The sequence below is a fragment of the Lithobates pipiens genome, unplaced genomic scaffold, assembly GCF_037356315.1.
Source record: "Lithobates pipiens isolate NorthernLeopardFrog02 unplaced genomic scaffold, aLitPip1_a1.2 Scaffold_18, whole genome shotgun sequence".
Classification (NCBI taxonomy): Eukaryota; Metazoa; Chordata; class Amphibia; order Anura; family Ranidae; genus Lithobates; species Lithobates pipiens.
Genome location: NW_027507758.1, coordinates 132,071,576 through 132,087,935, shown reverse-complemented (window position 1 = coordinate 132,087,935; position 16,360 = coordinate 132,071,576). Strand labels below are relative to the sequence as shown.

The following is a 16,360-nucleotide window of genomic DNA, read 5'->3' as shown; positions in this document are numbered from 1 at the left end:
GGGCTGACTATAGGGTGAGGCTGGCTCTCCAGGGCGCATGCGCCAATAAGCGGGTAGAACATCAGAAAGCACCTATAATCCAGAGCTCCCGCTAAGCCCCTCCCCGTTCAGGGGGCGGAGCCGGTACATCTATAGTCTCCCGATATAAGCCCCTCCCCGTGCAGGGTAGAACCTTGCCGAGCCCAATAGTCTTCATCTTATGTTGAGCCCCTCCTCGTGCAGAGGGCGGAGTCGATAGAACCTTGGAGATCTCGGCAGTGTAGAGCTCATTCTCTGCTTTCCTCCCCCAGAGGGCATCGCGCTCCGTCCTTGTTTGCGCCGCCATTTTGTAGGAGCAGCGCAGACAGAACGTCGCCGCACTCGGTTTTCCCTCAGAAATCCTTCTCCGCCCCGGCAACATGAGCTCCCCCGTGAACGTGAAGAAGCTCAAGGTGTCCGAGCTGAAGGAAGAGCTGAAGAAGAGGCGGCTGAGCGATAAGGGGCTAAAGGCCGACCTGATGGAGAGGCTGCAGGCCGCCTTGGATGACGAGAACGAGGCCGGCGGAGGGGTGGTCGGCGGGGCGAAGGATGAAGCCGGCGATACCGCGGAAGGAGCGGACACGGAGGCCGGCACCGGGGAGGAGGAAGAAGAGGAGGACGAGGAAGGCATGGAGGTAGGCGGAGAGGATGGCGGCGGCGATGAGGAGGAGGATGCGGAGGAGGCCGCTGCCGTCGCTCTGGATGACGAGAATGGAGACGACCAGGGCTTCCAGGAGGGCGAGGAGGAGGATGAGGATGAAGGCATCCCTGTGGGCCAGGAGGAAGAGGAGGATGATGAAGAGGGCTCCAGTGAGAACGACCCCTCCAAAGATCAAAGTAAACAGGACGAGGAGAGCGTCCCCAGCGGGCCCCGGCCTCTCATGGCCATCAAGGTGGACGAGGCGGGAGCGGCAGGCAGAGGCGGCGGTAAGTGGGTGTGATTGGGCTACTTCCGTACAGTGATTTGGCCTTCCGTACAATCAGTGCAGGGGTAGTCTAGGCAGCCTTCCGTACAGAAGGCTCGGGGTAGTGTTGTGTGGTGAAGGACTTCCTATCTAGTTAGTGGCTTCGGGGATAGCGGCCAGCTTTTCCGTGCAGCGCGCTAGTGGGCCGCAGGTCACGTACTCCTCGAGGCAGTATTGTGTCGGCGGGATTCGGAGTCGGTGACGTCACTTCCGGTTGGGAGGAGCCTGCAGCTTGTTGGCGGCGCATTGCTGTGATGAGCCGCCTGGCATGCTCCGCACCTGCTGCCCCCTTTTTTCTTTAGGACAGAGGAGGCCATTATAGTTTTATCTGCTCATTGTTTAGCTGTTTGGGGCGGGGATCTGCGGCAGCTCCATTTTGGGATAGCTCATGTAATCCCCCTCAGGGTTATGTTGCTTTGTGATGGCCACATGTAGCGATTGTGATCATTCTAGTTGCAGAGAATGACGGCTTATATGATCCATTTATTTTTTAAGAAACCAAAACTGCTGTCCTTCAAGTAAAGTGTGATGAGCTTCTGCTCAGTTTCAGTACCTCATGTTGTAAAGTGCCGTGCAAACTGTTGGCACTTTATAATACTAGTATGTGGATAGACGATGGCAAAGTTTTTCTTTAAGTTCGAACAAACCCGTGCATGTGTTGGACCATAACTTTCAGACGTTTTTTTCCAGTTGATGTTTTCTACTTCATCCTATTTTTTTTTTTTTCATGGTGAATTTCTTGTGATCGCTCGTACTTGGATCACAAATCAATACTTGTGTGGCTTTCTTTGGAATAGGAAATCATTCTAATGGTATTTTGGCTATAGGCCCATTTCACAACCGATATACACTGATTATCACTGTTTTATGCTGAGTGGAGATTTAAAATTTGTTCTACTTTTAGTGTGTGTGTATATATGTATGTATATATATATGTATATGTGTATATATATATATATATATATATATATATATATATATATACACACAATTTTTCATTTTGGTAAAAACAGAACAATTTTTCAAAACGCTTTTTGCTAAATTGTGGGTATCACATTTGAGTTGCAGTTCCAATTCAGACACAATTTTTTATTATTTTTTTAGTTTATTCAGCACATATTCCTTTTTCCACTATTTAATTTAGACAGCATTTCATCTGAAATCACGCAATTTCAAAGTCATATGTTGGTGAAATCCCTAACAGTAGCTCAGGAACTCGATGTGTCACTGCAAAGATGGTTTTGCACAGGTTTGAACAATGTGATTGCTGGTAATAGGGTTCAATGTCAAATCGCATGACAAGTCGCTTCAATGTAAACAAAGGCTAAGATCCCTTTCACACCATAGCGTGGGCGGTAAAATGCTGCTATTTTTAGCGGTGTTTTACCGCCAGATTTGCGACGCATTTCGGCCGCTAGCGGGGTGCTTTTACCCCACGCTAGTGGTTGGGAAAGGGTTAAAACCGCCGGCAAGATGTTGCAATAGCAGCGTTTTGCCGGCGGTATTACAGCGTTGCCCCATTGCTTTCAATGTGGAGGAGCGGTAAACACACTGCTCCAAAGAAGCTGCTGGAAGGACTTTTCCCTGATGTCCTACCAGCGCACCGCTGTAGTGTGAAAGCCTACAGACAATGGTGCAGCTTTTTTAGGGGGCGGATTGCAGGCGCTATTTCTAACGCTATAGCGCCTGCAAAACGCCCTGGTGTGAAAGGGGCCTAAGAGGTTTATGGTATACTTTGAGTGATTATTATTATTATTTTTTTTCTATTTGGGCACCTTGGTGTGACACTTTAGCGTAGCCCTCCCTTGAAAAAGCGAGATCTGAGCATTGGTCTTCCCACAGTGAAAATATGTATATGTTCTAGCTATAGCCCGGTCTCCCTCTCTCCTAACTGACTGTGATAGAAGTTGAGCCAATTGGGATGGCTAGTTTTGGAGGGCTGAGACACTTGTGGACACCGCTGGATAGGGATTGGACTCGGTTAAAGAGGAAGTATACTCTCCCACTCTGATGCATCTTTTCATTTGGTCCATTATAATAAGTAATGATCAAACTATAGCCACTGTAATCCAGCCAAAATCGCATATTACTTACTGTTTAAAGAAACTTTAAAAAACTTGTTTCCATGGGTTAGGCAGCGCCATCTTAAGTATTGTTTTGAGTCCACCGTGGAGTGTATTTCCGCCCTTACATTGAGCACTTCCTGTACTGTTAACTAAGCCTCCTTCTCAATCCAACATTTCTAGGACAACCCTGCTTCCCTGTTCATAGTTGACTTGTTTATTTCATAGTATTTACTTGTGCTGATTTACCTAGTGTTTGCCTGTATGAGTCCTATCAGCTTTAGCTGATAAGACTGCAGTACTGCTGTCCCATTCCCTGCTTTACACTGTATGTGAGGTCACATGATCACTTGGTGTGTAGAAGTAAGTTCTGAGTGATTAGCAGCCTGCTGGGAGTTCAGTGCTGTGCCATAGGAAGTCCTGATAACAGATGGATTAGACAGTGTGCTGTAAATCAGGGGAGATCTAGGCATGCTCAGTGATGTCATTCTAAAGAACAAAAGGGATTACAACAATACTAAGCAATTAAGGAGATATCTACACGCAGTGTTAGGGTTTTTATGCTAATTCACATGGGACAAAGTTGTAGGGGAGGGTTTACAACCACTTTAATTACGAGGGAGGGGCTGCTACACACATAAGGCTTTATCTTAATGCATATAGAATAATGTAAGATAAAAAACTGACTTTACAACCCCTGTAAAAGAGAATTATGGGGCATTTATTCTCCCCCCCCCCCCATTCATACTTGGGTGGATGCAGCATGGGTCCGATGCTGCATCTGTTGCCCAGCGCCTCTACACTGAGAAGCGAGCGATCAAACACTGCCAATCACTCAGTTTTCAGAGCTCCAGGCTGTCGCAGCTATCTGCTCCTCTCCCTCCATGCTCATTGGAGTGCAAAGCTGTGGAGGGGGCGACCAGCTTTGTCTCTCAGCGGCTTGCTGAGACGGGAGTCAGTCCAGGCACCTGGCGGATCCAGACATTATTGTTGCGGTGCCTGGCTTGACTGATGTCCATGTCGTGAGCAGACTTCAGTCAGCTCTCTGCTGAAAACAGGTCACAGGAGTGCAAAACTTCTGTGACCCATGAAAAAAGCCCAGCCAAATGAGCTTTGGCTTCTCCTTTTAAAGAGGTGAGTTTACTTCCTCTTTTGATTCCCTGCAAAAGTAAAGCATAATGCACTACTGTGCGATGCATAGTAGTCCATTATGTGTCACTTACCTGACACAGGAGCCAGCAAAGTCACCGCTGTCCCCTGTAGTCCGGGGCATCCATCTTCTCGGTGGGTCTCCTGCTCCACCGCTGTCATTCGGCGAAGCCGCAATGTCACTCCTGCGCATGCGCACGGGAGCCTCCCCTCGCGGCATATCGCCGTTGACAGCGGCACGCTCTGTGTGCCGCTGTCTATGGCACATGCACCATAGACAGCGGTGCCTGTCTTTCGGCAAATATCTCCTAAACCGTATAGGTTTAGGAGATATTTCTTGGACCTACAGGTGAGCCTTAATCTAGGCTTACCTGTAGGTCAAAGTTGGTTGTAAGGGTTTACAACCACTTTAATGAAGCTTGGCAAATGCCCTGGGTGTGCTGACCTTCTATTTGTGTTAAAGGGGCCCAGTAGGATCCCAGCTCATTAGTACCTTCATTCAGCAGATCCCCATGCTCAGTAGTACCCCCAGCTCTGCTGATCGCTCTCGCCAATCCCTGCTTGCCTTCCGAGATAGTGCTGTAATGACTATGCTTTGTATAAACATTAAATGCTAGCAGTCATGTTTAACAAGTACCTTTTTTCTTTCTTTACTTTAGAAGGCAAGGAAAAGGATAAGAAAAGAGGAGTGAAAAGGCCACGTGAGGATCATGGGCGTGGTTATTTTGAGTACATTGAAGAAAACAAATACAGCAGGTTAGTACAATTTTTTTTTTTTTTTTTTTCTCCCCATGTTCATGTGTCATTTGGCTTCTAATATTTATAATCAATATTCTCTATCTATAGGTCCAAATCACCGCAGCCACCGGTCGATGAGGAAGATGAAAAGGTGGATGACACAAATGTTCTTCTTGACACATGTAAGTAGAATTTTTATTTTTAATACTTTCTGCATATTGTCAATTTTCAGATTACCGCCTGCAATTTATGTAGCCAAAGTGATGTACTCACTGCTTGCTTATGGCAGGGGTTGACAAATTTGCTTGGAATCTAGGAGCCAGGTCCGTGACGGCGATCCGGACCTGTCCCTGGCCTGACATGGAGACGAGTGAGGGGAAGATAGCGCCCCCAGCCCCCCACCTGTCTCCAAGTCATTGCCCATAGCTCTTAGGGGGACATTTTATTTGTTTTGTTTTTTTCAAATGACGATTTTTTTTAAAAATTGCATTTTAGTGTAAATATGAGGTGTGAGGTCTCTCTGACCCCAGATCTCATATATAAGAGGACCTGTCATGCTTTTTTCTATTACAAGGGATTTTTACATTCCTTGTAATAGGAATAAAAGTGACACACATTTTTTTTTTTTTTTTTTTTTCAATGAACAGTGAAAAAAATAAAAGTTAAAATAAGAAAAAAAAATGTATTTTATTTTTTTAAATGCGCCCTGTCCCGCCAAGCTTGCGTGCAGAAGCGAACGCATATATGAAAGCGATGTTAAAACCACACATGTGAGGTATCGCTGCGATTGGTAGAGTAAGAGCAATAATTCTAGCCCTAGACCTCTGTAACTCAAAGTGCAACCTGTAGAATTTTTTAAACGTCGCCTATGTAGATTTTAAAAGGTAAGTTTGTCGCCATTCTATGAGCGGGCGCAATTTTGAAGCATGACATGTTGGGTATCGATTTACTCGACGTAACATTATCTTTCACAATATAAAAAAAAATTGGGCTAACTTTACTGTTTTTTTTTTTTTTTTTTTTTTTTAATTAAATAAATTATTTCCCCCCCCCCAAAAAGTGCGCTTGTAAGTCCGCTGTGCAAATATGGAGACAGGATACCCCCAGCTGTGCTGCGCCAGGTCGCTAATTCTAGTCGTAAATGCGACCTGGCGCCCGGGTTTTGTCGAGCCCTGGCTTATGGGTATCGAATGAGCCCCCCAATTTGTACACATCAGGAGCTTTGGCGGTAAGGTAGCCCTACACGTAGCTAACCACAAGTTGCAGGAAAGAAATTTGCTCCCCCCCCCCCCCCTCAAAATCAACAGTGTTGCTGTAGGAATCCCTCCTGGGCCATTGTTGTCTTGCGTGGGGGCGGACAGGAAGAAAACTTGTCAATCGCAAGAGACTCCAGCAGGCAGGTTGTACCCAATTTGATCGACTTTGTACGTTCAGCCTGCCCATTAACGATTAGAACCGCATATGGCTGGCTTAGGTCCTGCCCAATGATTCACAGCTGAGACCTGTTGATCAGAAGCAAAGCGTGGATGAGAAGCTTTGAGATCTGTTTGTAAAAGCCGCACACGTTTAACCCTGTGATTGCTCTAGATGTTAACCCCTTCCCAGCCAGTGTCAACTGTATAGTATTACTGATCACTGTATTGATGTCAGATTGTCTGCCACTGTCACAGTCCTGCTACAAGTTGCTGATCATGCGATTAGTATGTATATAAAAAAAAAAAAATTCCCGTGCCTATGTAACATAGTTTTGTAGGCACTATAACTTTCACACAAACCAATCAATATATATGCTTATGATTTATTGCCCATGTAGTGGAATACATTTTGTTTGAAATTTGGGCATGGTTTTTATAGCAGAAAGCGCAATTTTATGAACTTTTCTGTCTTTTCGTTACAAAAAACCTGAGTGGTGATTAAATACCACCAAACGAGCCCTGTGTGTGGGGGGATACAAATTATGTGTATAGCGTTGCAAGACTGCGCATTTACCAGTTAATCACACAGTGAGCTCTAGCAAGGGGGTCAAATCTTCAGGCGCTGACGTGGATAAACATTGTTTACTCTGTGAAGGGTGAAAAAGGTAAAATCAACTTTAAATGTTTTCTCACAAGTTCTGTTTTCTCTTTAGATAACTGTGACCTACATTTCAAAATTTCCCGGGATCGCTTAAGTGCCTCTTCCCTCACTATGGAGAGTTTTGCTTTTTTGTGGGCTGGTGGCAGGGCTACGTATGGTGTTTCTAAGGGCAAAGTGTGCTTTGAAATGAAGGTAAGTAGCAAGTTGATCGGAATTTAAGTCTTCCTTTATTTTTACCTCAAGTGACTATATTTTGCTGCTTTCCCCAGCTTACAGAAAAGATTCCAGTGAAGCATTTGTATGCTAAAGACCTTGAAGTTCATGAAGTGCGTGTTGGTTGGTCCCTGAGTTCATGTGGATCTATATTGGGTAGGTTATTGCTGTGTGTAACACTTGAGTGTGACTTTGATAAGTCTTTCCTAATCTTTAAATAAATACTGGCAAACACAAGTTTCTTCCTATATCTTAGAAGGTAATCTAATGTAATGTGAGGGTGTACATACACTAATATGCAACCAAACTCAAGGAGCATATTGGGTCTGCTAAAAGATTCCATTTAGCTTCTTTGTTTTAATTATTGCCCTCATTCCAGTTTAGGCTTGTGCCATGACTGCTCCCCCAGGTTTCCATGCAGCATCCAATGGGGCAGCCACCCTTGCACCTTGCTGTGTCAGTAGTAAACGGCCAAGGCACTACCCTGCTTCACAAAATGTTCTGTTGCTGCAAAAGGGTTGGGAACATTAAACACAACAGGGCCATATATATATATATATATATATATATATATATATATATATATATATATATATATATATATATATATATATATATATATATATATATATATATATATATATATATATATATATATATATTTTTTTTTTTTTTTTCATATCAGCCCAAACATGGATGTAAGCTTGCTTGTGTTTAAAAAATATAAGTAAAAAAAATTCACAAACTTTATTTAACTTGTAGGTGAAGAAGAACACTCTTATGGCTATTCCTTGAAAGGATCCAAATGTTCCAACAGTGAAGCAGAAGACTATGGCGAGACGTACGATGAGAATGATGTAATCACTTGTTTGGCTGTAAGTTCTTCATCAATTGTCATGTGTTTGTTTTTTGCAGTAGCATATGCATCATATTGCAGTTACGAATCTTGGGGTATCTGGGAATGAATAACTTGACATAAGCGGCTAGAGATTGGAAGGGCTTATTTTAATCATCTATTTGCATCAGTTTAAACCCGCATCTGTTTTTTGACACAGATAAAGGCCCTTTTATTTTTTTTTGTGCTGTAAAAAAATAAATGAACGGATAAAAAAACGTATGTGGACTAGCGGTCCATTTTTGCATTGGTAGTGGATGTAAAAACTGAGCAGCTGATGGTCTGCATTCGTGAAAGGGGCCTTATGTCCTAGGATTTCTATGGCAAGGCCATATTTCACAGGTCAAATTTTTCCAGTTTGACAGAAAATCTTGTCTTATGTAATGTAAAAAAATCCACTAACAAGCAGTGACTTCTAATAGTCCTGGGATGTCCTAGTTGAAAAAATGAGATCCTTAACCGATACTTTCCTGCACTGCCTACATATTGACAACCAACAAGGGGATACTGAAGAACAATCTAGAGGTGATTACAGATGGCTTGCATAGTGTGAATAGACTTGGTAATAAGCCATTTTCCTTATTTTTGCAGAATTTTGATGGTGAAGAGTTGGAGCTGTCTTATGCAAAAAATGGAAAGGATCTGGGAGTGGCGTTTAAAGTCAACAAAGAAGCTCTTGCAGATAAGAATCTCTTCCCTCATGTCCTGTGTCACAATTGTGCTGTAGAATTCAACTTTGGCCAGCAGGCTGAGCCTTTCTTCCCAGCCCCTGAAGGATATACATTTATTCAGAATGTTGCATTGGAAGACCGTGAGAGAGGACCCCTGGGACCTGAACAGAAAAAAGATTGCGAGGTGAGAATTTGAACTTTTCTGTTTTAGCACATTGCACTGCATAATGTCAGCTACATAATGATTAACGGATGTCTCGTCTTAGGTAATCATGATGATTGGTTTGCCTGGAGCTGGAAAAACATCATGGGTAACTAAACATACAACAGAAAATCCTGGAAAGTATAATGTCCTTGGAACAAATAACATCATGGAGAAAATGATGGTAAGAAAATTTCAGATGTTGGTATCCGCTGTCAACATTTTTGAGTAGGGATTCAAAGCTGTTCTCTCCTAGTTTCCTTTTTGTGCTTTTTGCCAACATTCTGTGGCACTACTGTACAAGTTAACGGTCATTTGAAAGACTGGCTGCTAGTTTTATTGTGAAGGGGCAAGCAAGGCCAGTTCACACCACAAATGCAGTCAGGATGTGTTTGAGATACTTTTCTGCATGTGATGCGTTCCAGTGCGTTTTTGGTGCAGTTTAGTTTTTTTTTTTTTTCCCTCAACTTTAGGGACCTGTTCCGATGTGCTTTTGATGTTTTACAGAGGTGCAGGAAAAATGTTTGTTTTTTTTTTTTTTTTTTTTTTTTTTTTTTTTGAAAACCATATAACCTACTTGCCATGCGTTTTTGATGCACGAGAAAAACACTCACTAGACTGCATGTGGTGTGAACTGCCCTTAAAGTAGAAATGTCTGGAGAATCTTAGTGGACCTAAATTTGAAACGTTAAAATAGTGAAAAGATCTTTATTGCAGAAGAGACGCTAAATCTCTTCTGCAGTAAGACATACTTAGTCTTCTAATGTACACACAGCTGCCCATACATAAAATTTGGCTCAGTCTGTACTGGAATGAGATTCTGTGTGCGTGGCATGGGATGTCGCCCCACTGCTGGCCAGTCAAGGAGCTGAAAACACAATGCCCTGGGGAGAAGCAGCTATCCAGAGTTGTATTGTTTCATCACTAGACATTGGAAGGGAATGTTTTATGCAGTGTGTTTTAAAATGGTACGAAGCCCAATGATTTTCCAAATACACCTGAGTGATACTGTTGCCAATGTACTTGCAGTAACTGCAGATCAGAGGCTAAGATGGCAGCTTCCTTGGCTGCATAGGTGGATTTAGTTCTTGGAATTAAAGGTTGTATGTAGTGGCATGCTTAACCACTTTCAGACCGGACCAATTTGCTGGTCAAAGACCAGACCACTTTTTGCGATTCGGCACTGCGTCACTTTAACTGACAATTGCGCGGTCGTGCGACGTGGCTCCCAAACAAAATTAACGTCCTTTTTTTCCCACAAATAGAGCTTTCTTTTGGTGGTATTTGATCACCCCTGCGGTTTTTATTTTTTGCGCTATAAACAAAAATAGAGCGATAATTTTGAAAAAAAACGCATTATTTTTTACTTTTTGTAATAATAAATATCCCCCAAAAATATATAAAAAAAACATTTTTTCCCTCAGTTTAGGCCGATACGTATTCTTCTACATATTTTTGGTAAAAAAAACCGCAATAAGCGATTATTGATTGGTTTGCGCAAAAGTTATAGCGTTTACAAAATAGGGATAGTTTTATAGCATTTTTATTAACTTTTTATTATATTTTTTTTTTTTTTTTACTAGTAATGGCGGCGATCTGCGATTTTTTTTATTGTGACTGCGACATTGTCGGGGACCCATCGGACATTTTTGACACATTTTTGGGACCATTGTCATTTATACAGTAATCACTGCTATATAAATGCAGTGATTCCTGTGTAAATGACACTGGCAGTGAAAGGGTTAACCAGTGGGTGGCAGTGTAGGGGTTAAGTGTTCCTAGGGGTGTGTTACTAACTGTGGGGGGGTTGGGCTTTCATTTAGTGTACACTGATCTCTGCTCCAATCACATGGAGCAGAGATCAGCGTCACTAGTTGCTAGGCAGAATGGAAAAATGTTGTTTATACAGCATTTCCTCCATTCGGCCGCTCCGTGAGACGATCGCGGGGATGCCCGCGGCGATCGGGTCCCGCGACCGGACTCACGGGGGTCCCGACCAGCGCGGGAGCGCGCCGCCGGCGGCGCGCTCCCGATGGCACGGCGGCAACAAATATTGGACGTACATGTACGCCAATATGCCTGCCCGTGCCATTCTGTCGACGTACATCGTCGTGCGCTGGTCGGGAAGTGGTTAAAGAGTAAAAATTCACAACACAAATTTAGCAAATTACCTGTTCAGGTAGTTCAAGTCTAGCTTTTTGTACAGATGCTTTAAATGCCATGCTCTTTGGAACTATTTTGTGGAAAATGTACATCTCAATGGCTATCTTTTGCTGTAGGTTGGTAATAAAAAGACAACTGACCCTTCCAAGCTAAATGCTTTGCTTCAGAGAGCTCCACAATGCCTTAGCAAATTCATTGAGATTGCAGCTCGTAAGAAGAGAAACTACATTCTAGATCAAGTAAGTCTTTCCTATAATTTTATACAAATGTTAAATTGCATTCATATATTTGGTTCTTCCTCTGCTGTAATGAGACGTTTCAGTAATTTTTCACTGCTACTGGGGGTAGAGGCTTTACTTCTGTAACATTTACAGTGGTATATTTCAAAGCAGTGGATTGACTATTGCTGTAAGCTAGATTAGAAGGAAATATCCCCTCCTTAGCTGGAGGTAAATAAAAATGTGTTAAGTTTAAACAAACAAGTTCTCAACCCTCTCCCCCCCCCCCCCCCCCCCTCCCTTCTGGTGGGGAAGTAATGGCAAAAGTCGTGTAAAGAAGTTAAATATCTGCGTACACCTCACAGGAACCACAATTCATGCCATTTTTGTGTATCTGTATTAAAGGAGCAAACCTCAACCATCTAGACCTTTTTAAACCCTAGAGAAATAGAGGGGTAAGAAGGGAAGGTGAGGGGTGTTTAAGCAGTTCTATCCATGCAGATCAGTTTGTGTCATATTTGGGTGGGCAGCCTCTGATCTTTAAGTCGACACACTTCCTCAGATGGGGACACTCCTATGTTTGCACAGTAAACTTAAACTTTTTTTTTTTTCCCCGATAGACCAATGTGTCCGTGGCCGCTCAGAGGAGGAAAATGTGCCTGTTTGCAGGCTTTCAACGTAAAGCTGTTGTTGTGTGCCCAAGTGATGAGGTGTATAAAGAGAGGACACAGAAAAAGGCTGAAGTGGAAGGAAAAGACCTTCCAGAGCATGCTTTACTTAAAATGAAAGGTAAGTCCAAACTAAACCACACCTGGCAGGGAAATTTATGGCACAAGTGTATTGCATTTTACCCTGATTTAAAGTAAATCTGTAATGAAGGCTGTCGTGGTCATCCTCTTATGAGAGAGTTTGAGACACAAGCAGAATAGATATACAGTTTACTTTTAAACCATTCTTTGATTTTTCTTATCTGCATGTTCTGCAGTCAAGGATTCGGGATGTATTTTTTGCCACTGAGTCATGAAAACTTTTTTTGCATTCTTGGAAGCGCCATATTTTCTTTAATACATTAAACTTCTTCGGCCTAGGCAGGATTTAGAATTTTGAAATCGGTGGTGGGACAAGGTCATGTAGAGCTCAGGGCGGACATGCCAGATCAGGGACCCCCAAAATAGAGCAGTATTGGCAAGAAAAAAATGCTAATCTGCATGTTTGGCTGAAATCTCCTCCTAATTTCTCCCCTTTCTAGCACAAATCCTCTACCTCCCCAAAGTCCCCTCCTAGAACAGTTCTCGCCTTGTGGTGCCCCCGAACTTCACATTATACCACAGTGCCCTGGGCAGCCGTGCCTCCTGGCCCACCTTTTGTCGCAGCCCTGGTTGATGTGCAAGGTGGTTGCAACCACTCCAAGTAACTAGCCTCTGGGTGATGCAGGGAAAAGGACAGAGCCTTCTACACGTTGTCTATCTACAACCATTTGTCCTGTATAGTCTTTAACACACAACTTGTAAAATGCTGACACTCTATCCAGCAGCACAAAGCATGGAACATGGATCTCAACTCCCACTTCACAGCCAAGAGCTCTGAGCGCTGATTGTTGGGAAAGAACATGCTACATAGAACAAGCACTTCTGTGGTTATCAATCACAGGCTGTGTGCTGGAGCTCCCCTCCCTCCTCACCTTTTCAATCTGTTGGGGGGAGGGGAGCTTTCATATAACATTCCTGCTGGTAACAGAAGAACCAGGCAGCAGAGAAATCCCACTCAAAACTTTGGCTACAGACAAATGCTCAATATACAATAGGAATGTCATTTGAGGTTTTCAACCCCTTCAAACAAAGATCAAATAGCATCAACATCTATCTTGTGTTACAAGTTGAGCATTTTTATTTTCTTTTGTAGGAAATCTTACCCTGCCAGAAGCTAGTGAGTGCTTTGACGAAATAACTTATGTGGAACTGCAAAAAGAAGAAGCTGAGAAACTTGTAGAGCTGTACAAAGAAGAAAGCAAGAAAGCTCTTCCTCCTGAAAAGAAGCAAAATGTTGGCTCTAAGAAAGTAAACAAGAACAAAAATAACAAGTCTAGAGGCGGTATGCCACATGGACATGGTGGACACAGAGGTCGTGGAGGCGGTGGTGGAGGATACAATATGCGTGGTGGAAACTTCCGTGGTGGAGGTATGTAACAATGCCTGACTTCTAAAAGTGACACATGTATTTTACATGCTTTTTCATGGTGACTGGTCAGAGCCAAATTTAAGATGGTGAACCTACCCTTTTTTTTCCCCTAATTTTAGCCCCAATGAACCGTGGATTCAACAGGAGGGGGGGTAACATGCCACAGCGTGGAGGAGGAGGAGCAGTTGGATACCCATATCCTCGTGCACCTGTCTATCACAACCGAGGAGGTGGTTATGGTAACCGTGGAAACTTTGGTCGTGGTGGTGGAGGTGGCGCTGGAATGCCCAACCGTGGAAACTACAACCAGGTAACTTTCTAAAGAAATATGGCATTTTCTTAACCAGTGTTTGGCTTTTTTTTTTTTTTTTTTTTTTTTAGAATTTCAATATAACTGAATCTTTTCCTTCTTAAATCTACAGAATTTTAGAGGAAGGGGAGGCAATCGTGGTTTCAAAAACCATTCTCAGGGGTACAACCAGTGGCAGCAACCGGGTGTAAGTATCATCTATGTAGGTGCAGGCATCACTCATTAGGAATGGTCTTCAGTTTACTGGAACTAATAACAGTGAGGCATCCAACATAAAACTTTTAGTTTCTTGTCATCCACATATTGTAGCATAATCAAGTCTTGATACTGGATTTCTTGGTATGTCACTTTTATTGGGCTCCTAGTTTTAATTTTTGGGATGACATTTTATTAAAATGTTACACATGACCTAAGCAATTCTTGTTGGCGTCTAAGCTTACAAGCTTGTTAACATGTTAATATTTACCCCTTTTTCTAATTGCAGCAATACTGGGGTCAAAAGCCATGGAGCCAGCAGTACCACCAAGGATATTATTGAATACCCAAATAAAAATGAACTGATACATATTTCTCTTCAAAACCTTCACAAGAAGTCGACTGTTTTCTTTAGGTTAACTTTTTTAAAACAAAACAAAACAAAAAAAAAAACATTCCACAAGAGGAAGTGCCTGCGGGTTCTTTATTGGTTTTGTTAAACATTTTGTTTTTAGTTGCGTTTTTTTTTTTTTTTGTACAATTTTTTTTTTTTATTTTTTTTTTTTAAATTGCAGTTTTTAAAGTAATAAGAACCTTAGCATTGTGCACGATAAAGAATGTCAGTATTTCAGGGTTCTCCATTTATTTTTTTCCTCTGTAATGGTTTTTTGTTTTTAATTTCTAAATTCTATGAAGTAGAGATCGCTTTGTACTTGGTGTCATTATTTTAGGAATAGAATCCCTTAACTGTAACTGTGCATGGAAAGGAAGTCAGGATTTTCTGTTAAGTTTGTGGCTCAGTTTTGTAGTGGTCCTTAGATATTCAGTCATTCTTTAACTTTCATCTTGCTAGTTTAGGGAGCAAACATCCTGGCTTGTTAGATCTTGGAAGGCTGTAAGGGGAATGCACTAAAATAGCTTTCTGAGGAAGTGAGGTTGGTGTTAGATATTTAATGTTTTACTTTACCTCTGGAAACCGCAGAGACTTCAACTTGTGAAGGTTTGATTATTTTCTCCATTTGTTAAAACACTTCGATTCTACAAAGAATAGGCTTGATATGCCTGTTTCTTATTAAACTAAACTTGTTGTAAATCTAGCTGTCTGATGGGATCTGTATGAAGTTAGCTGTGTTTGTATCTCCCACTTACCCGTCCCTTGCAATTTTTTTATTTGCATAGTGTGCTTGTAGTTGCACCATCATTGTAAACTAAATATATTGTGAGTACATTTATTAGATAGCATTTCTTTCTTAAAATGTCAGTTCTTTATATTTTGCCTGCTAACCTCTAAAGAGGGTGAGCTGGAAAACATAGCATTTTATTTGCAATAAACAAATGAATTTACACTGTCGTGTTTTTGGGATTGTCAAAAACATTAAACATAATCCCGTCCCCATACAACTGCCACGTTATTCTTCATTTTATGCATAGACTCGATTGCAATTAAAGAGATCAATGGATTGTGCTGATGTCCACACTCTTTCCACTCTAAAGTAGTGGATTGGGATCCTGTCCACTTACAGCAGCCTGGCCTTGGTCCGTATGCACATCTCAAAGGCCATGGCGTGGCACTCGCCTCAGATATACACCTGCTGCTTTATTTTGCTACCCAAGACTTGTTCAAGGCAGTTCAGCGGTGTCCCAACCCTGCGATGAGAAGCATGGTATAAAGTATCCCGTTACATGGAGGGAATGCCACCTATATCTCAGCTGAATGGTACAAAATGCTTTGGAGCACCTGACGTTCTGTGGCTTAATGCCCTTGAGGTAAAGTTTGACAAGCAGTCTCCCGTCTTTTAACTATGGATGGGAGCAACTCATGAACTGACTTTCTAAATAAAAAAAAGTACTTGCTTGATTATTTAACTAACAAGTCTCTGGTAAGTTGTACATCTCCGTGAATCCCTTTTTATAAGAAGGGATCTTCCCTCCCCTTATCTAGTCTGAAATAAAGTACTCTTAATTTCACTGGTGCCTTACTTTAATTTTGTGTGACTGTCTCTGGAAAATGGCTGTTAGGGAATTTATCCATTAAGTTGATTACATTCAACTGTAAGCTTTTTATTTTATTTTTAAACTGTTCCTTGCGTGTCTGGCTCATTTGAAGAGGGGCTAGTTCTGCCGGTGCTAATAAAGGTTTTTATAGCTGTAGGTAAACAAACTGTCGGCAATAACTCATCAATGAACATAAACAGAATGAGCCTAAAGGATGGTACTCTAAACCATTGTCAGGTGTGGGTTTGATGGAAGTGGTGCTGTTAAGGAGAAAGTTGTCATCAGTTTAGAAGTGTTCCAGCTTTAGCACC

General features: G+C 42.3%; 1 protein-coding gene across 1 annotated transcript; it reads left to right on the top strand.

Moving 5' to 3' along the window:
* The first annotated feature begins 251 nt into the window (after positions 1-251).
* Positions 252-16,022, top strand: HNRNPU (heterogeneous nuclear ribonucleoprotein U). The gene is made up of 14 exons (XM_077486136.1): positions 252-945; positions 4,855-4,951; positions 5,042-5,115; positions 7,062-7,201; positions 7,279-7,378; positions 7,985-8,097; positions 8,709-8,972; positions 9,055-9,174; positions 11,270-11,392; positions 11,992-12,160; positions 13,274-13,549; positions 13,669-13,859; positions 13,972-14,046; positions 14,344-16,022. Exons 1-14 carry the CDS (start codon positions 399-401, stop codon positions 14,395-14,397), a joined length of 2,343 nt encoding a protein of 780 aa, XP_077342262.1. The 5' UTR covers positions 252-398; the 3' UTR covers positions 14,398-16,022.
* Positions 16,023-16,360: the final 338 nt, after the last annotated feature.